Consider the following 22,011-nt stretch of genomic DNA (forward strand, 5'->3'; position numbering starts at 1 on the left):
CACCGCCTGGTCAGGCTGACAATATCTAAAATACCACAAGCTAAAAATCACAATCTTTTGCCACACTACTGCCATAACCCAAACTTGCAGACAACTAACTATAAAAGCCTTACATTTTAGCGTTTGCTATTAAGTCACATTTTCTTTCTATACTTCTACTTCTGCAGCACCTACTTCATCAAAAAATTAAAATTTCTCTCGGCCCTGGCCGGTTGGCTCAGCGGTAGAGCATCGGCCTGGCGTGCGGGGGGACCCGGGTTCGATTCCTGGCCAGGGCACATAGGAGAAGCGCCAATTTGCTTCTTCACCCCCCCCCCTTCTTCTCTGTCTCTCTCTTCCCCTCCCGCAGCCAAGGCTCCACTGGAGCAAAGATGGCCCGGGCCCTGGGGATGGCTCCTTGGCCTCTGCCCCAGGCGCTAGAGTGGCTCTGGTTGCGGCAGAGCGACGCCCCGGAGGGGCAGAGCATCGCCCCTGGTGGGCGTGCCGGGTGGATCCCGGTCGGGCGCATGCGGGAGTCTGTCTGACTGTCTCTCCCCGTTTCCAGCTTCGCATGCGGGAGTCTGTCTGACTGTCTCTCCCCGTTTCCAGCTTCAGAAAAATACAAAAAAAAAAAAAAAAAAATTAAAATTTCTCTCTTATCCCCAATTATATACTAATCATACCTATCAAAACATTCCTGAGTCCAAAAATGGTAGCTGACAGTACATATTCCCCTCCTCTACCAGTCAACTCCCTTAATAAAAAAAATATGGTTAGTCTGAACTAACATATTCTTAGTGGGTCTATATTGGCTCATAATACTTAGTTTTCTGTTCTAAATCCTCATACCATATACTTAAACCATTCTAGATTTTGACAAGGAATAGGTAAAGCTCTTACCTTTGTCTCGGTTTTGAAAATGTATCTTTTTGTGGTAATTCCATGAGTCTTAAAGGTTATTGGCCATGAGCAAATGATCTCATCCCAAAATTCTTTCAGAACTCTGGGCTGTAATTTGTCTGGATCAGGAGACATGAATTCATTCAGAGGAATTAAATGTTCCTGTGTGAATGCTTAATGATCTCAGATTTGAGTCTCCTCTTAACCAACTCAGTTGTAACCTTTCCAATTTATAGCCAATTTTCATGACAATTTGAGAGAAAAGCTTCTCCGGCCATTTCAGTCTTGGAGATATTTGAAAAATGTGGTTATCTGGGATTCCTCATTTAGAGTAACACCCAGCATAAATATCCGTCTTGAAGAAATATTTAGCAAAATCAAAGTTTCTTCTTTTTTTAGGTTCTTTAAAACAAACCCATAAAACCATTAGAGAAAGCAAAGATGCTAATTACAGTAGTTTTTACAATAGCAGCAAAAACCGAACTAGCCAATCTATTACAAAATGAGGCCAAAAAAGAATTCTGAAATGAACACATCTTGCTACCACAAAGAAAGAGAATTTGCCAAGCCCAAAATTTTAATTCTCCCTAAAGGTGAAAATATCCCCATAATTCATCACCATAACAACCCACAAATATTGATTAAATGTGCAAGACAACTTAAAATAATTCACCCAAAACCTCACATCATACACCCTTTCAACAAATCCAAGCTATAATATATGCAGTCAGAGCAATGTTTTTCCACTCACCCATCATGGGATTGAGACCCTGTCTAACCCACCCTCAGCCATTCTGCTATATTACTACATTATTCCACACTCAACTGAGTTCCTACTATGTACACAGCTCTATGATAAGTGCTAGAGAGAGATCAAAATTTATCTTTCAGGCTTGACCTGTGATGGCGCAGTGGATAAAGTATTGACCTGGAACACGGAGGTTGCAGGTTCGAAAACCTGCACTTACCTGGTCAAGGCACATATGGAGTTGATGCTTCCTGCTCCTTCCCCTTTTCTCTCTTTCTCTCTCTCTCTCTCTCTCTCTCTCTCCTCTCTAAAATAAATTTTGAAAATTTTAGAAAAAAACTTATCTTTCAAAATTAACCCCTCCTGGGATTCATGAACACATTTGAGGGAACTACTTCTTTCAGGTGAGACAGGCCTCTCATCCAGATTAAGCTAGGATGATACTACAGTATATCCTGTAGTATATATACTATTATGGAAGAAAAAGAACTTTAAATACAGGCAAATCTAGATTCAAAGACTAATTCCATGTCTTGTTGAATTTTAAGTAACCTGCCCAAGGTCTCTCTTCTACAAATCTCAGTTTCCTCATCTATAACATGAAATAATAATACCTACCGTATTTTTCGCTTCATAAGACACACTTCTTTTCTCCCCAAAGTGGAGGGGGAAATGCCTGTGCGTCTTATGGAGAGAAAAATACGGTATTTTATTAAATATTTAACACACCATTTGGTTTAAGAATATTTTTTTTCTTATTTTCCTCCTTAAAACCCTAGGTGTGTCTTATGGTCAGGTGCATCTTATGGAGCAAAAAATATGGTATTTCACAGGCCTATAGAAAGTACTGAGCAAATTAACATATGTAAAGCATATGCTCAGTACTTTCTATAGGTACTCAACAAATAGATATTTTCCTCACAAAAGCCATAGCCTGACCAGGTGGTGGCACAGTGGGGAGAGCGTCAGACTGGGATGTGGAGGACCCAGGTTCAAGACCCCAAGGTCGCCAGCTTGAGCGCGGGCTCATTTGGCTTGAGCAAAAAGCTCACCAGCTTGGACCCAAGGTCGCTGGCTTGGTCAAGGGGTTACTTGGTCTGCTGTAGCCCCATGGTCAAGGCACATATGAGAAAGTAATCAATGAACAACTAAAGTGTCACAACAAAAAACTAATAATTAATGCTTCTCATCTCTCTCCGTTTCTGTCTGCCCCTATCTATCCCTCTCTCTGACTCTCTCTGTCTCTGTTAAAAAAAAAAAAAAAAAAAAAGGAACAGCCATATACATGAGTCACCTCTAAATCTATAACCATGAAAACAAGACACGGAAATGCCCTGGAAATTCCCAAATGCTTCCCACAAAGAAAGCCTCTACTGGATGAAAGTGACATTTATCTGCTTCACAGAATGCATACCAGAACAGAGCCCAGAACACTGACATGTCCCTAAGCCCAAATTTCAAACCACAGTTTATATAATAGGGGACCAACCAACAGCCTCTTCTTCCCCAGAACACACAGGAGATTTAAGAATCTGGGAGTCTACTGTCAGGTTATCCTCAATAACAAAAGAAAATTTTCTTTACCCTTAAAACTTTTTATATTAATAAATTATTTTCTTTCTTTATATTTTTTTTTAGTTTCCTAACCACTAAAATTTTACCAATGGGTACTAAATCAAAGCACAAAGACTAGCATTTGTTTTACTAAATATGCATTAAAAGCACTGTATTGGTCATATCAAAAGCCTTGTTGTATTTCAGGCCCAGCTGTGAGAGAGCAATGGAAATGTTTCTCTTTCACTTTGTAGAATGCTGAAAATGGCTCTCACATACAAAAGAACGTAGGGGAGCTTTTTACAGGCAGTACAAAGTAGTGTTATAGCATAGTGTTTAAGAGTCAGCTCTGAGATTGCACATCTAAATGTGAAAGGTGAAACAATAAAGCCTATAGGAGGAAACACAGAACACCTCTATGACCCTACAATAACAAAGATGTTTTAAACAGAATACAAAATGTACTAAATATAAAGAGAGAAAACTGAAAAATCGGACAATAGTATAACTAAAAACTTTGGTTCCTCAAAAGTAAGTCACCATTGAGAATGAAAAGGAAACACAGATTACAAGAATATATTTTCAATACATATAACTAACAAGATGCATATTTAGAGCACATAAAGAATTCCATTAAATCAATGAATAAAATTAAAAAAGACCACCTGAAAGAAAAATGGCAAAAGACTTCGATACTTCTAAATAGAGGATATGCAAATGTCTAATAAACTTTTGAGGTGCTCAATTAGTCATCCAAAAAATATAAACTTAAGTAATGCAATACCATTCCCTAACAACCAGAATGGTTTTAGTAACAACCAGAATTGTTAAAATAAAAAGGAATATGCCAAGTGATGGTGAGGATAGAAAGCAACCTATACTCTTATGCACTGTACGTGAGAATATAAGTTGACACAGCCATTGTGATAAACAGTATGGCAGTATCTATTAAAGTTGAATATATACCTATGACCCAGCAATTCCATCAGTAGATACATAATAGACCAAAGAGCATGTTCACAAAAAAAAGGTATATACAGGAACATTTGTATTATTTATTGATTATTGTAATATTAAAAAAATCTAGAAACTATCCACATCATCAACAGTAGAATTGAGGGATAAAGTGTGGTATGGAAAACTATACAGCAGTGAGAACAAACAATCTAAAACTACATACAACAACATGAATGAACCTCTCAGACTTATGCTGTGTGACAGAATCCAGACACAAAAGAACACATTGTATGATTACATGTATATAAAGTACAAAGACAGGCAAACTAATCTCTGCTGTTAGAAGTCAGAACAGCGGTTACTTCCGGTAGGTAAGAGGGCAAACAGTAACTAGGTGGAAGGATTCTGGGGTGCTAGCAACATGGGTGTGCTGAGTTTATGAAAATACATCACACTTTGATATGCATACTTTAACAGTATATATATATTTAGTTAATAAAGTTTAACTCTTTTTTTTCTTCTTTTCCAAGTGAGAGGAGGGGAGATAGAGAGACAGACTCCTGCATGCGCCCCAGCTGGGATCCACCAGCAACCCCAGTCTGGGGCCATGCTCTCAATTGAGCTATTTTTAGTGCCTGAGGCAGAGGCTTCATGCAGCCATCTTAGCGCCCAGGACCAATGTGCTCAAACCAATTGAGCCATGGCAGTGGGAAGGGAAGAGAGAGAGAGAAAGAGAGAGGGAGAGAAGGGGTGGAGGGGTAGAGAAGAGATGGTTGCTTATCCTGTGTGCCCTGACTGGATTTGAACACAGGACATCCACACACCAGGCCAATGCTCTACCACTGAGCCAAGTGGACAGGGCCAAAGTTGAATATTTTTTAAAAAGGTAGCATGACCAGGCGGTGGCACAGTGGATAGAGCGTTGGACTGGGATCCCGAGGACCCAGGTTCGAGACCCCGAGGTTGCCAGCTTGAGCGCTGGTTCAGCTGGTTTGAGCAAAAGCTCACCAGCTTGGACCCAAGGTTGCTGGCTCGAGCAAGGGGTTACTTGGTCTGCTGAAGGCCCGTGGTCAAGGCACATATGAGAAAGCAATCAATGAACAACTAAGGTGCCGCAATGCGCAACAGAAAACTAATGATTGATGCTTCTCATCTCCCCGTTCCTGTCTGTCTGTCCCTCTCTCTGACTCTCTCTGTCTCTGTTAAAAAAAAAAAAGTAAACTCTAGATTCTAACACATCTGAATTTGAACCCCAATCTTTCCATATAATTGCTATATACCTTTAGGCAAGTTATTGAACTGTGTCGTGCCTCAGTTTCCTCAACTATAAAATGGGAATAATAGTACTTCTCCCATATGTTGCCAACAAGCCCAAAGGTGATCACGTATGAAGTACTATTATTACCTTATCTCCACTTCTCATCAATGTCAAAATTATCTAGAAAGTTAAGTGATGCAAAGAATAAAATGTTAGAAATAACAAACATTTAATGGATACTCACCATGTGCCAGACACTGTTCCAAGCCACTTAATGTATTAATTTATTTAATCCTACCACAACCCAATGAGATTGGTCTATTTCCACTTCAAAGATGAAGAAACTAAAACACAGCCGTAACTTGCCCAAGGTCACACAAATAGTAAAAGGAAGGTAGGGTTTCAAATCCAGGGGACAGATATAACCTTAGGCTACACTATCTCTTTTACTATCTCAGTAGGGAATCTCTGCTTTAAGGGGGAAATAATTCATTAAAATTTAGATATAGCCTGACCTGTGGTAGCACAGTGTCGACCTGGAACGCCGACATCTACGGTTCAAAACCCTGGGCTTGCCTGGTTAAGGCACATATGGGAGTTGATGCTTCCTGCTCCTCTCTCCCTTCTCTCTTTCTCTTTCTCTCTCTCTTCCTCTCTTATAGTTGCTTCACTTTAGTTGTTCGTGCCTTGACTGGGCAAGCCCAGGGTTTTGAACCAGCAATCTCAGCATTCCAGGTTGACACTTTATCCACTGTGCCACCACAGGCCAGGCGGACAGGTAATAAGTACTTTTAAATATTTGTTTTATTTTTCTCTAGAGATTATGATCCTGAGTCAATAGAAGTGGTTTAATAAACTAAAACAAGATCCATTAAAAAACAAAATAAAAAAGTACAGATTCATCTGAACTATATGAAAATTTACCTTTATAAATCAAAAACTATAAAATAATAAAAGTGTAGTACAAAATGACTCTCATTACCATCTTATCTCTAAATCTGATTTTGGTCTTCAACTTTTTCAGTAAGGAAAAACTATCTCCGGTGGGGTTGCTCAGTGGATAAAGCATCAACCCAGAGAAGCAGAGGTCATGGGTTCAACCCCTGGTCAGTGCACATTCAAGAAGCAATCAATAAGTATACAACTAAATGGAACAACTTAGTGAAACAAGTTGATGCTTTCCCTCTCTCTTTTTCTCCCTTCCTCTCTCTCAAATCAATGAAAAATTTTTTAGAAAGAATAACAATCTTTGTCATTCTTCTCTTCTACAAAGCCCTATATTCTTCTCTTATTCAGCACTTAGAAAAGTTGTGAAGGTTTGGCTTAAGTTTTAACAAGTATTATGCCTTATATCTAGGGGGGAAAAAAGGTAATATGCAATTCTTTGAAAATCTGATTAGGCAGTCTCTATCTTTTAATAATTAATACAATAAATCTTTATTAAGCAACTACTATGTAAAGCACTATCTTTAATACCTAAGTTTTATAACTAGGCTAACACATTGTTAGAAGGCCATTATTCTAAAACTATAAAAACAAAGAAAGGGCATCAGAGATAACACAACAGAGAAAAGAACCAAGTCCTCTGACATTCCTGGAAAGTAATTCTAATGTATTATAACAAAAATGCATGGTTGTTATTAATTGGGTTTATTCACCTATACAGGCATACTTCACTTTATTGCACTTCACTTATTGCACTATACAGATGTTGCATCTTTTACAAACTGAAGGCAAAACCCTCCACCACCAACAGAAAACGACTTACTTTATTGTGGTGGTCTAAAACCAAACCCACAGTATCTCTGAGGTAGGCCTGTAAGTCATGGTTTGTGATTATTATTTCTAAATCATTTCCTCCTCTCTCTTCCTGCCTTTAAAAATCCTAAAAGAGTCTGTTACTTCCCATATCCTTTCATTATAAAGAATATGGTAAACCAGAAGTCACAGCCAGGCCCCAAACTACAACCACAAAAGATACAAACTGCACCTACACTGAGGAATTTCTGAGGTTAGCAGATAGAGACCTTTTTTTTTTTTCAAAGAAAGTAGACCTCAGACAAAAAGCAGATAACATCCTGAAACAGTCATACAAGGGAGCTTCATAGAAACAAGGCCCTTATAACTATTTGTTCAAAGAAAAATATTTCCAGAACGGTAAGTGTGGGCAGACAGGAAAAATATATATATAAAATAACACCCAGCCTTAACTATAATTCAGGAAACAAGTGACCTGACTCCTCTCCTGACAGAGCTCCTTTACTGCAGTGTGGGCTGAGGACTAAATTAAAGAGGCCAAAACACAGTTCCACTATTCAATAATTAATCCATTGCTTTGGTTTTCCCAAATCGATAGTTTAAAAACAATCTATCAATGGTGAGACAGCAGATAGAAGACCTGGATTCTAACAGTTCTTTCTAACTTGCTGGATTACACTGGACAAAAAAAATGGTATTTCAAGTAGGGCTGAAAAAATTTTAAACTGTTTAAAAGTACAATGCAAAACTATAAAGTCATTCATAACTATTAATCATTACCATCTGTCAAAAGTGGATGGCTGAAAGACCTGACCTGTGGTGGATAAAGCAGCAGCCTGGAACACTGAGGTGACCAGTTCGAAACCCTGGGCTTTGCCCGGTCAAGGTATTCACAGGAATTGATGCTTCCTGTTCCTCCCCCCTCCTCTCTCTCTCTTTCTAAAATGAATAAAGTCTTTAAAAAAAAGTGGTGGCTGGACTATCTCTGATTTCTAGTGCTGAGATTTTTTGATTCTGTGACCACACATATTAAGTTCTGCCACCTGCAAATGGTTTAGAAATCAGAGGATCCCTCATTCAGAGGAATGAAGCTTAATGAGAGGAGTTTCCATATATTTCTCCCTGCTTAAGACTCAGCACTCCAAAAAAACATCTTACTCTAACCTCGTTAGTTCAGCCCATACAATATACCACAGATGGTCTAGCAAAAATTTGACCTAGCTTACCCATCACACTAATGAACAAAACAATTTGCTAACCTGGATCTCTTTAATAGGACACAACGACAGATCCCATAGATCAGTGGTCCCCAACAGTTTTTGGGCCACGAATCGGTTTAATGTCAGAAAATATTTTCACGGACTGGCCTTTAGGGTGGGACGGATAAATGTATCAAGTAACAGAAACAAGCGTTATCAAGTAACAGAGATAAGCGTCAAGAGTGAGTCTGAGACGGATGTAACAGAGGAAATCTGGTCATTTTTTAAAAATAAAACATCGTCAGACTTAAACATAAATAAAACGGAAATAATGTAAGTTATTTATTCTTTCTCTGCAGACCAGTACCAAATGGCCCCCGGACCAGGGGTTGGGGACCACTGCCATAGATGACAACCAAACAAATACCTTAAGAACAATATTTAAGCCTGACCAGGCAGTGGTAGAGTGGACAGAGCATTGGTCTGGAAAGCAGAGGACCAAGGTTTGAAACCCTGAGGTCACTTGCTTGAGCACGGGCTCATCCAGCTTGAGCATGGGCTCACCAGCTCGAGCATGGGTCGCTTGCTTGAGTGTGGGATCACAGACACGGCCCCATAGTGGTTGGCTTGAGCCCAAAGGTCACTGCTTAAAGCCCAAGGTTGCTGGCTTGAGCAAGGGGTCACTAGCTTGGCTGTAACCCCCGCCCCCGTCAAGGCACATATGAGAAATCAATCAATAAACAACTAAGGAGCCACAAGGAAGAATTGATGTTTCTCATCTCTCTCCCTTCCTGTCTGTCCCTCTCTCTGTCTCTCTCGCTTAAAAAAAGAAATAAAAGAATATTTGAGAAACTTGATGGTTTAAACAAACCATACCTCTTCCCATCTAACTTACTGGAGTTATATCTGATCCTTTGGAAGCATACTTTAAACAGCTCTAGAGTAGGTACACAATCTCATTTTCCACTCAAATTCAGTTCAGGGTTTTCTACACTCCAAACTAAAATCAGCCATTACAGAACATCTGGAACACAGATGTTCGATCAATATCTGCCCCACTTAATAACTTTTGAGACATGAAATCTAAAAATCTGGCAATGACAGTCTCACCTGTGGCGGTGCAGTGGATAAAGCGTCAACCTAGAATGCTGAGGTCACAGGTTAGAAATCCTGGCTTGCCCAGTCACAGTACATAAAAGAACTATGAGTTGATGCTTCCCGCTCCTCCCCCATCACTTTTCTCTCTCTCTCTCTTCTCAGATCAATAAATAAAATCTTTGTAAAAATAAAAATCTGGCAATGACAGCATGTGTGTAAGCTCTGAATTCCGTAAGAAGTGATCAGCTTCTAAAAGGCAAGGCCTTCTCTTTCACTGGATCCTATGCTATATCCAATAGGAACCTAAAACAGATCAAGTATAGGTAACCTCATGTGTACCTAAGTTCCTGAGAGACCTCTAAAACCACTTGATAGTAATTTAAACCCAGTCGTGGCCAACAAGAACTGAGGAGCCAGGCCAAGTTCAAGTACACATTCCACCAGTTAGCCAAAAAGCAAGCTTATAAAAGGATCTAGTGGGTCTGGCCAGTGGCCCAGTAGGGTGTCAGCCTGGAATATGGACATTATGGGTTCAATTCCCAGTCAGGGTACACAGGAGAAGTGACCACCTGCTTCTCCCTCTTCCTCTACCAAAGCCAGTGGTTCAATTGGTTTGAGTGTGGCCCCAGGAACTGAGGATAGCTCGGTTGATCTGAATAGGTCTGCCTCAGGCTCTAAAACTAGCTCTGTACTCAAGTATCAGCAAAAGATGGGGTTGCCAGATGGATCCCAATCAGGACACATGTGGGAGTCTGCCCTCACTATCTTCCCTCCTCTCACCTAAAAATAAACAAATAGAGATAAATAAATAAATAAATGGATATAGCGCTGGAAATGGGTGTTGCCAAAGGAGGCCTTAGGCAAAGAAAACTTTATTTTTAATCTAGGAAGGAAGAAAGGGCTAAGCAATCTAAAAGAAATTGGTCGGCCTAGCGTGCGGAGGACCCGGGTTCGATTCCCGGCCAGGGCACACAGGAGAAGCGTCCATTTGCTTCTCCACCCCTCCGCCGCGCTTTCCTCTCTGTCTCTCTCTTCCCCTCCCGCAGCCAAGGCTCCATTGGAGCAAAGATGGCCCGGGCGCTGGGGATGGCTCTGTGGCCTCTGCCTCAGGCGCTAGAGTGGCTCTGGTCGCAATATGGCGACGCCCAGGATGGGCAGAGCATCGCCCCCTGGTGGGCAGGGCGTAGCCCCTGGTGGGCGTGCCGGGTGGATCCCGGTCGGGCACATGCAGGAGTCTGTCTGACTGTCTCTCCCTGTTTCCAGCTTCATAAAAAAGAAAAAAGAAAAAATAAAAAAATAAAAAATAAATAAAAGAAATTGGTTTAACCACCAAACACTGACTCAGGACTTCCTCCTATGAAGAGAGGAGCAGGGCCCCAATGTCATTAAAGTAAAATGGGATCCTTCGATGTGATTCTTCCTACCTGAGGGAGTGTGAAGTGAGGTTCTCTTATGTTTAAGAATATACAGTCTCACCTGGCCTGGTAGCTCAGTTGGTTAGAGAATTGTCATGCCAAAGTTACAGGTTCGATCACCAGTCAGGACACATACAGGAATTAACCAGTGAATGCATAAATAAGTAGAACAACAAATTGATGTTTCCTTCTTTCCTTCCTTCCCTTCCTTTCTTTCTCTCTCTCCCCCCATTCCTCTCCAAAAGAAGAAAATTTATAATTTCTCCAACTAAATTTAGCACATAATTTTAACCTTTCTTTGGCTGCTCTGTAATTGTAATGGTCTCTTCTCTTGACTTCTTATTTCCTCTACTTTATAAAAGGATACACACCACCTAACTTAAGAATTCTCCCCACCTCCTCCCACCCCCAGCAACCTTCATCTCTGAAAGTACCACTGATGCCTGAGGTAAGCTATCAGGAGTTGAGTGTTATTTTTCCTACGAAAAAGTCTGGTCATCAGAGCAGAGATGCCTTCACAAAATGACCATGACAAAATTTACACAAAACTGACCAGACTGGTAGAGGACAATAAAAATTAAGTTTAACTCATATTGACTCCCTGTTCAAAACTGGCTCATCAAACTTTTAATAACCACTCATCTCTGGGAAGAAAGAGCTTTTTCTTTTATTTTTATTTTAAATAGTAAGTTAACCTTAGTCATCAAGGTTATGCAAATCAAAACCACAGTGAAGCACTCTCCCTCTAAAGAGAATGTCAGTGCCTTCCTCTTCTCCTTCTTCCTCCCCCTTGGGCACCTTACCATTTACCTTGCTCTCTCCCAAGTTGTTCCTGGGGCCCTTTTTCTACCTCTGTAGCTTGTTTCCTGAGCTTACACAGCCAAGCCAGCTCATTTCTACTACTTCTATAACTTTCTAAATACCATAAACTTTATCTTATAATTTGAAAACACACACACACACACACAACACACAATGAAACACTACCTCATACCCACCAGAATGCCTATATTCAAAAACTGTTGGTGAGGATGTGGAGAAAGTGGAACCTTCATATGCTGCTAGCGGGATATGTAAACTTATGCAGCTATTTTGGAAAACAGTCTGGCAATTTCTCAAAAGATTAAGCAAAGGCCCTGCCCAGGTGGTTCAACAGATAAAAGCATCATCCCAGCCTGACCAGGCGGTGGCGCAGTGGATAGAGCGTTGGACTGGGATGCTGAGGACCCAGGTTTGAGACCCCGAGGTCGCCAGCTTAAGCGCGTGCTCATCTGGTTTGAGCAAAAAGCTCACCAGCTTGGGCCCAGGGTCACTGACTCAAGCAAGGGGTTACTCGGTCTGCTGAAGGCCCACGGTCAAGGCACATGTGAGAAAGCAATCAATGAACAACTAAGGTGTCGCAATGCAGAACGAAAAACTAATGATTGATGCTTCTCATCTCTCCGTTCCTGTCTGTCTGTCCCTGTCTATCCCTCTCTCTGTAAAAAAAAAAAAAAAAAAAAAAAGGCATCATCCCAGCACACCGAGGTCACAGATTCAATGCCCAGTCCACATACGGAGGTTGCAGGTTTGACCCCCGGTCAAGGCACATACAAGAAGCAATCAAAGAGTAGACACTAATAAAACAACTAAGTGGAACAACGAATTAATACTTCTCTCTCTCTCTATTCTTTCCTTCCCGCCTTTCACCCTCCACCGCCCTTTCTCTCTCTCAAATCAATAGAAAAATAAAAAATAATAAAAAATAAAGATTAAGTAGAGTTGCCATATGACCCAGCAATTCCACTCCAAGAGAAATGAAAACATTATGTCCACACAAAAGCATGTACACAAATATTTACAGCAATTTTATTTGTTGTAAGGTCAATGGATAATGGAGGATGGTCCCGTGGGGAACCCAGGCCCGCGAACTTTGGCTAGGGCCACCCACAACCAAGCGCGCCAAAAGAAACTTCCCAGGAACCCTTTGGAAAAAAGCAACCGTCTGCCAGCCAGTGAGATATCACCATGTCATATTAGTTCGACCACCCTAGGGACCCTTTAAATATCTCCCACGCGGGTCACCACTTGCAACTTCCCTGGCCTCCATCTTTCCTTGGGGCCAGGGAACCTCGCCAGGCAGGATGCGCTCTGTACTCAATAAAGCCTTTTACTATTCCACACTTCGTGGCTCCAGCCCCTTCCTTCCTTCTCAGAGGGGAAAAATACCTTACATTTATTATAATCAAAAAGTATAAATAACCCAAATGTCCATCAACAGATGGACAAAATATGATACATTCATACAACGAAATATAATTCAGTCATAAAAATAACATCCATGTTACAACATGGATGAACCTTGAAAACATACTAAATGAAAGAAAGATCATATATTATTATTCCATTTATATGAAATATTCAGAATAGGAAAATCTATAAAGATGAAAAAAAGATTAATGGTTGCCATGGGCTGGAGGTTAGGGAACTGGAAGGAAATGAGCAGTCACTGCTGATGGGTATGAATTTTAGAGAGAGTGATGAATATATTCTAAAATTGATTGCACAACTCTGAATACACCAAAAAACACAAATTGTACAATTTAAATAAATGAATTATATGTGTGCATTATATCTCAATAAAATTGTATATATTAGAGACTAAGAATACACAACTTATGAAAACAGATAGAGCAGCCTAACCTATTGTGGTGCAGCAGATAGAGCACTGACTGGAATGCTGAGGTCACAAGTTCAAAACCCTGGGCTTGCTGGGTCAAGGCACATACAAGCAAGCAATGAATAACTAATATGAAGCAATTGTGAGTTGATACTTCTTGCTCCCTGCCTCTCCTCTCTCTGTATAATCAAAAATTAAATCTTAAAAAAAAGATAGAGCAAAATGGTAACAATCAGTAAATCTGGGAAATGAATGTGCTGAAGTTCTTTGTACTATGCACATCAATGTTTAGTGTGAAATTACATAAGAAAAAGCTAAAGATCATTTACAGCAAAATGGTGGGATCTTGATAACATTATACAAAGTGAAATAAGTAAGTCAGAAAAAACCAGGAACTGCATTATTCCATACGTAGGTGGGACATAAAAGTGAAACTAAGAGACATTGATAAGAGTGTGGTGGTTACGGGGGTAGGGGGGAGAGGGAGAGGGAAAGGGGGAGGGGGAGGGGCACAAAGAAAACTAGATAGAAGGTGACAGAGGACAATCTGACTTTGGGTGATGGGTATGCAACATAAGTGAACGACAAGATAATCTGGAGTTGTTATCTTTGAAAATATGTATCCTGATTTATTGATGTCGCCCCATTAAAAATAAATTAAATAAAAAAAAGAAAAAGCTAAAGAATAAAAAAGATACACCTCATGACAAACACACAGTTTTCTTTAACATGAAACAGAAACCCACGCTAGAAAAAACTGCCATAATGTCTGTTCCTGCCCCTGCCAGACAAATATTTTACTTGTCTCCTCTAGTCTTCATATTACTACAAAGCATGCAAAGAAAGCATCACTCAAGTAGCAGAATGTCAAGGGAGACAAATATTCTTTAACTTTCTCAGGGCCTCAGTTTCCTCATCTGTAAAATCAGAAGGCTATATATAATCTCTAAGAGTACTTAAGGTTTGATTTTCCACAATTCTGGCAATCTAACTTCATTGAACAATACGGTTAAGGAGGAGTGTGATCTGACTGGTCCTCGGGCTTTTCTGGACAGTGAGCATTTTTTCCTCTCTTCTAAAGGTGACATCAAGAGATTATTTCAGTGTATTCTCAGAGTTCTAAGTAGATACATACAGGGCACTGGCTAGTCTCCTATCTATTTATGTCTCCAAATCCTTCTCTTCAATTCTTGGCAAGTCTCTATACTCAGAGACTGGAAAAACTAGAGTAGCAGATGCATGAACCTAAGATACTTACATCTCAATGCTGGGTGCAGGTCCGCTCAGAGGAACTTAAAGATTTCAAGATAAAAAATAGGTCACAAGCATTCTGGAATCTTAAGATTCAGGCAGACAAAGGGAAAGTAAACGTTAATCCCACCCTCAAGGTTAGCCTTCTACTGCAGTCACCTGGTGATGACCATAAGAAAAAGATGAAATGCAAATGTCCAGAAAATCTACCCATCAAAGGGCAGAAAGAGGGGCTGGACTTTACTACCATCTGCATCCCTAATTATAGTAGGATGGGCCAATAATAATGGAAAACTTAAATCAAGCAATTCTTCCTGATTTGCTTTATCTACCTGACAAGCTCAAAAAGCTAACAAGCAAATACAATTTCCTAAAGTTGGCTAGCCTTGTGTTTCACTCATAGATTACCTTCCTCTCCTTCCAACCCAAAGCACTTCAACTAACCAGAAAACAAAATAAATTTCACACCTTCCTTATCTCCTTGTATAACAAATAACTACATTTCAATAGCTTACCTAAATACTTAAGTCTTCAAGAAAGGAGAAGAGGTGATACGAAGGACTCCTATAAAATTCAATGATCTGAATCTATATTCAACACAGCAAACTGTATGCTTGCAACCAGACAATGAATGTTAATTCTTCTCCACAAAATCAGAAGGAACACTAAGCAGCTCTGATTTGCTTTTTTCTGAATTCACTTTTTAAAAATATAGAAGCTACCTAATACCTATAACTTAATTGCTTGGGGAAAACATAAAGGTATACTCACTCCTTAGTACCTTCCTAGAGCACCTGGATGCGATTCACAATTTCCTGTCATTTCACTTACTATTACATCACCGATTTGGTAGCTAAAAGGCAGGACGAGCAGAGAAAATGCACCCTGTAGCACCTCAAGGTGACCTGCATTGAGCTATTCGTATTGTTTTGTTTTATTCAAAGATTCCCTTGGGCTAGTCCAGATTCCCCTACCAACCCACCAGAAATGAAATGAAATCCTTCAATCAGTGCCTTCTAACAAAGGCCACCTATTGAATAAATGGTCTTGGCATTCAACAACTGCAACCACATTTTAAAAGACAAAAAAACACTCCTCCTTACATTTTATAACTGACCCCCCCCCTTTCTTTATCCTTCCAAAAGGATGTACATGAGATGCATTTTATTTACATTCCCTTTTTGCTGATGAGTTATCTAATTTGCCCCAGTCACAGAGAAAGTCAATAGCAGAAGGGGAATGTTTAACCCCAAAACCCATGCTCTCACTAACAAATAATTTCCCAGCTTCATTCCCATGCTTTATCATTTGTAAACTGTTCTCTTTATTTTCTAAAATTAAATTGTCTATATAATTTTTTTCAAATGTCTATATTATTTACTGGACACTCAAAAGCACACCATAAAAATAACACTGGTTTATTCCACAACCTTGAGGTGTAGTTTACTAGGGAGAACTATATCATTTTTAGTCTTTCTCAATGTTAGTATTTTCTAAACACCCGCCAAGCAATGAGATGCAGTTTAGTGTCACAAGAGGAACACTCGACCAAAAGTCAGGCAGTCAACTAATAGGACATTTGCCCGACTGTCCTTCCTAAGTTTCATTTTCCTCTTTGAGGTTCCTTCCAGTTCCAATACCATAAACTGAATTCCAACAACTGCATCACAAAGTCACAAACTTAATAAATACAAAACATGAAAAATTAAAATCTGTATTATGAGTTCTGAAAACAAAAAAGTGAACTTGAAACAACAAAGCTACCCCCAAAAATGGCCTATTAACAGTGTTTCTGCTTCACGATTTTTTTCTCCACCTGCTATTAATTTCAGAAAGCAATATATTGTTCTGAACTTTTAAAGGTCATCAATTTATCATTTTTTAAAAAAGTCTGTTTTTGTCTTTAAAAGCCTAAATAATTTAAAAAATAATAATAATAATAATTTTTCATAACATTGGAATATTTCTGGTGATAGAAACAAACAAAAGATTTGTGTATCTACTCTGAAGCGAAGTAAAAGTAGTCAAGAAGACCATCACTTCCAGGAGAGAAACTTTACAGTGAATACATCATGACAGAAGTCCAGAAAGAGTATCCCTCCTCAAATCAGGATGACACAACATGAAACCTGTAAACTGGACACTCCCAACAAAAACTTTTCAAAATTGTTATAATTCAAAGGCTCCAAAGACAAGTGCAGTGGAATTCATGGGGATTTTACAGCTGTGACACCTTTCTGCAATTAATGCGAAATCTGATCCCGGCCCCATCTTCACTTCCCCACCACTTCCCCTTTGAAAGATGACTTCAGAAGCATCACTATGCAACCCAGGTTCTCCAACTAGGTTGCTGCCCTTCTGTTCAAAAATGACATGACGCTGGTCTCATAAAGGTCATGTTACTTTTCATTAAATTTAAAAAAAAAGGCATGACTCCGGGGTACAAGCCCTTTCTACAACTAAAGGAGCTCTTACTCTCCTTGGTGTGGCCCAAGTATACTTTATGACATCCCATGAACCCAGGGGACCCGGCCCAAGGCTGGGTTAGAACGGTTTTGAGGAACTGTTATCACAGGCTTCTTGGGAAGAGGCCAGATAAACTCACCAAGTTTTTGTTTTGCTTTTTCTTTTCTTTTTTTAAAGTCTGGGTGGAACTTACTTTCTCAGTGGGCCGTGGGATGCCTTCTTCCCTCCCTAGCGAGTGCTCGAGAACAGGCTTCCCTTTATTTCATACTAAGTCACCCAGTCTTCAGCAAACTGAGAACACACACCCTGCCCTCTTTCTAGTCAGGGGCGACGTGGCCGGAGCAGGGGGGCGCAGGGGCCGTCTGCACCCCTCAAGGTTCGGAGCCCCTCATCGCGTTTCCCCCTCCTCCAGCCCGACGCTCCCTCCCCGGGCGCCTGCCCTGGGTCCTTCCTACCGATCTTCGTCCGGCTCCTGGGACAAAGCAGGGCTGAGGGGAGGGTTCCTCAGGGGCAGGGGAGTGGGGGGCGCGGGTCCCCGGCCGTAGCGGCCGCGGGGAGAAGGCGCCGGGCTTGGCGCGCACTCACCCGACAGCTCGTCCGGCTCCAGCCCGGTCTCGGTGTCCAGTCCGCAGATGACAAAGTAGTCGGCGAAGCGACTGGGCGCCGAGCCCCCTCCGCCACCGCCGCCGCCGCCGCTCATGGCGCCGGGGCCGAGCCGGGCCGGGACGTGCGGAGCGCAGAGCCCCCGCACCCGGGCGCCCGCCCGTCCTCAGGCCGCCCCTCCCGCCGCCGCCGCTACCGAGGCTCGGGCCGCCGCCCCCGGCCCTGGCCCGGTCCCCGCGGCCGCTGCGGCTGCCGTGACAGGGCAGGGGGCCACCGGGCAGCCCCGCGCCGCATCCTGAACGCCTTCCCCTCCGCGCCTCCGCTGCTACCGCCAACCCAGAGCGCCGCGGCCCCAGCGAGCCTGCAGGAAAGCGGAGAGAGCGGCCAAGAGCTCGGAGAGCCCTCAGCGCGGCCCCTCCCGCCGCGCCTGCGCAGGCGCCGTTGGGGAGGGGGCCGGCGCCCGGCGGAAAGGATGACGTGATGCTCTCCGGGTCCGGAGGGCTGCAACTTCCACGGCTGCGGCCGCAGCGCGGCCGGCCGTACCTTGTCTCCCGCAACTTCCACTCTCTGGAGTCTGTATGTAAGTCCTTTGAGAAGGATGAGAATGTGCGGGATGAGTGGCAGCGTACCGCACAGCCGAGACCGAGGCCCATGGTCCGCTCACATCTCAGCCTCTTACTGGACTTTGGGGACCTCCTCCTTAACCCTGGCCCTGTCACAGGGATGGGGTAGCAGGACTCAGCTCGGAAGCCCACTTAATCCCGTCTCCAGGCTGTGGGCCGAGACCCTAGATAGCGCCTTCACCCTGCGTCCGCTGCCTGGCGTCCATGCCCGTCCCTTTCCCCGGTACAGCTGAAGATGCCCCCTCTTGGCGGAGGGAGATCAACTGCCCCTGTATTTACTCTTGCTTTACAAATAGGGAAACTGAGGCCCAGAAAGAAGCAAGAACTTCCTCCAAGGTTAGAGTCTAAGAGACAAAGCCTGGACTAGAATCCTGGACTCCCGGTTAGCTTCCAGATCCCTCACCCCAACCCCAGCCAGATCCCCTCATTCCCACAACATACTGTCACCTTTTCTCTCCTTGAGCCTCCAGAGGCCCCTGCCATTTAGGTGCTCCCCTACTGCTTCTGAGACTTCTCAGACCCATCCCTGTGCTGGTCCTCCTGAAAGAAGTGGGAGTGGGGGTGAATGAGGAGGAGAGAAGTCCTGGTCCTTGTCTTGGGACCCTCTTGATTTCGTTTCCCACAGGAGGTAGGCAGGAAACTGGAGCTCAGAAGCCAGGAAGGTAATATAGTAGACTGGTTGCTAGCATGAGCTCTAGAAGCAGAATGCTCAGATTTGAATCCTGACTTTGTTATTTACTGTGTGATTTGGTCAACCTCTACATTTCGGCAGTCATGGTTTTAGTGAAAATTACATAGAATAGTGCCTGGAACACAGAAGGCATTCCAGATGTATTATAAATTATTATTCCAGCAAGAGATGTGCTCAAGATTTGCTCTGGCAGGCTGCTACTAAGGGCCCTAGAAGGCAGCTAGCTTCCCAAGGGCTGACCCTGGGCTCTCTCCTGGCTTCTCTCCTGGTTACTTATCTCAAGCATTGGTTCCCTTAGGGAGGATGGCCTAGAGGTCACAGCCTACGTCACTTGGAACTGGAGTACCTGCCCCTCCCCTATGTCATCTGCCTGAACTTGTGGAATAAAACTGGGGAGGAGAAAGTAGCTTCACAAAGCCCATTGTCATAAGCAAGGGAGCATCCCCAAAAGGAGTCACACTTTTTTTTGTCTTTCCATACTGCCAGGTTTATTAGAGATCTCCCCAATAAGCCAATAAAATCACACGCAGGTTACACACAGAGAAGGGGAGTTTATGGAATATAAGCAAGCAGAGCCGGTGGCCAACATTAAATCCCAGTCACTGGCGGTATCCGCAGTTGGAGAGGCAGGCGTTGGTCTCGAGGTAGGCAGCTACAGTGGTGACATGCATCCAGTGGAGTGGAAGTCCTGCAGGGTATAAGCCTGACCTGTGGTATAGCCAAGCTCAAGCAGTGGGTGGTAAGAGCTCTGACTTCTTAAATTCTACCACCAGCAGTTAGAATGTCCCACTTATATCAGTGCCCAGATGAAGTCCTTATCCAAGTGTCTATCCTTGTGGTTTTGAGTGTTCCTGGCCTCTACTAAGGGCATCCCATTATATCCGATTACCTCAGCCTTGACATAGCACTTGACATAACTATCATGGCTGACAGTAACTCCATATTGAATTGTCAAAGATGTCCAAAAAATCTGCTCTGCTCCTGCTCTATACACCCATTTAGGGTGATGTTCCACCCTGTCCTATATCCTGAGGACCCTGAGTCAATCAGATTTGACTTGAATTCCAAAGGATCAAAAAAGAATTTCTCAAGTAAAAAGGGGAGAAAAAGAAGATGTTTCAGTAATCATGTCCACCATCAGGTTAAAATATTACATTCAGGCAACAACAGCAAGTAATTCACTTTGATGGGAGATAGAGAATTAAAAGGGGATGAAAGCAGGGAAAGAGGAGAGGGACAGAGCAGGAAAGGGTTTAAGTAACAGGTTAAAGAATTTGTCCTGGCATGACCTGTGGTGACGCAGTGGATAAAGCATCAACCCAAAATGCTGAGGTCTGAGGTTCAAAACCCCAGGCTTGCCTGGTCAAGGCATATACAAGAGGCAACTAGGAGTTGATGCTTCCTGCTCCTCTCGTACCCTTTCTCTGTCTCTCTCTCTCTCTCTCTTCTCTCTAAAATCAATAAATAAAATCTTTAAAAAATATGTCCTATAAAGTATGCAAGTCAGGGGTGCTAAATTAAAGAAATTTAAGCTGAGGGAGTGACAAAATCTGACCTACATCTTTGAATGATCTCAGAAGAGACTTAGAAAAGGCTTAAATCTCCTCAGTTTGAAAGTCTGGAGACTTTATCCAATATGTCTATGGTGATCAGGTGCTGGGAGACCTCTCACACTAACTCAACTCATAAAACATGAATTAGAAACAAAAGTCTAGCTGTATTAATTTGCCCTGGGAAGTATAACTGCTCAGAGGCTCAGAATACTCAACTGTAAAGTGATCTACTTCCCACTAGGAAATATGTTGGCAGAGTGATTGCTTCTTCAAGAGGCAGAAGGGAAAAAAAGAAAAGGAAAACAGAGCTGTGTGAGCTGAGGCATATCAGTTAAATTCTCTGGAATGATAATAATCATTCTTACCCTTCACAAGATTGCTTTGAAGATTCATAAATTTTAAAATAATTATAAAAGGAATTTTAAATATCTGGAATAAAATATAGTCTCATTTGGTGATATCCTGGGGCACCCATTTTAGCATGAAGAACATGAGAGAGAGCAAATTGACATCTGAGGGAAGATAATTCCAGGAAAGAATGTGAGGCAAAAAATGTGCCTAGAATGTTCAAGGATCAATAAGAAAGCTAGGCCTGACCTGTGGTGGCGCAGTGGATAAAGCGTCGACCTGGAAATGCTGAGGTTGCCGGTTAGAAACCCTGGGCTTGCCTGCTCAAGGCACATATGGGAGTTGATGCTTCCAGCTCCTCCCCCCTGTCTCTCTCTCCTCTCTCTCTCTCTCTCTCTCTCTCAACTCTCTAAAATGAATAAATAAAATATAAATAAATAAATAAAGAGTATTTGCCCTGGCCGGTTGGCTCAGTGGTAGAGCGTCAGCCTGGCATGCGTGCAGAAGTTCCGGGTTTGATTCCCGGCCAGGGCACACAGGAGAAGCACTCATCTGCTTCTCCACCCCTCCCCCTCTCCTTCCTCTCTGTCTCTCTCTTCCCCTCCCGCCAAGGCTCCATTGGAGCAAAGATGGCCCAGGCGCTGGGGATGGCTCCTTGGCCTCTGCCCCAGGCGCTAGAGTGGCTCTGGTCACAACAGAGCAACGCTGCAGGGGCAGAGCATCACCCCCTGGTGGGCAGAGCATTTCCCCTGGTGGGCGTGCCGGGTGGATCCCGGTCGGGTGCATGCGGGAGTCTGTCTGACTGTCTCTCCCCGTTTCCAGCTTCAGAAAAATACAAAAATAAATAAAAAAATTAAAAAAAAAATTTTTTTAAATAAGAAAGCTAGGGTAGATGTACTGTACAGCTCAGGGAATACAATCAATAATATCATAATAATCTTGTACTATGTC

General features: G+C 42.4%; 1 protein-coding gene across 3 annotated transcripts in view; it reads right to left on the bottom strand.

Annotated features, from left to right (window-relative positions):
• Positions 1-18,258, bottom strand: part of DENND5A (DENN domain containing 5A) — a 98,421-nt gene extending 80,163 nt beyond the window's left edge. For all 3 annotated transcript variants that reach the window (XM_066250920.1, XM_066250921.1, XM_066250919.1), the window contains exon 1: positions 17,828-18,258. In XM_066250920.1, the coding sequence (XP_066107017.1) occupies positions 17,828-17,942 (115 nt within the window). In that variant the 5' untranslated portion in view covers positions 17,943-18,258. The remainder of the gene's footprint in view (positions 1-17,827) is intronic.
• Positions 18,259-22,011: the final 3,753 nt, after the last annotated feature.

Source organism: Saccopteryx bilineata, chromosome 1 (assembly GCF_036850765.1).
Source record: "Saccopteryx bilineata isolate mSacBil1 chromosome 1, mSacBil1_pri_phased_curated, whole genome shotgun sequence".
In the NCBI taxonomy this organism is placed as follows: domain Eukaryota; kingdom Metazoa; phylum Chordata; class Mammalia; order Chiroptera; family Emballonuridae; genus Saccopteryx; species Saccopteryx bilineata.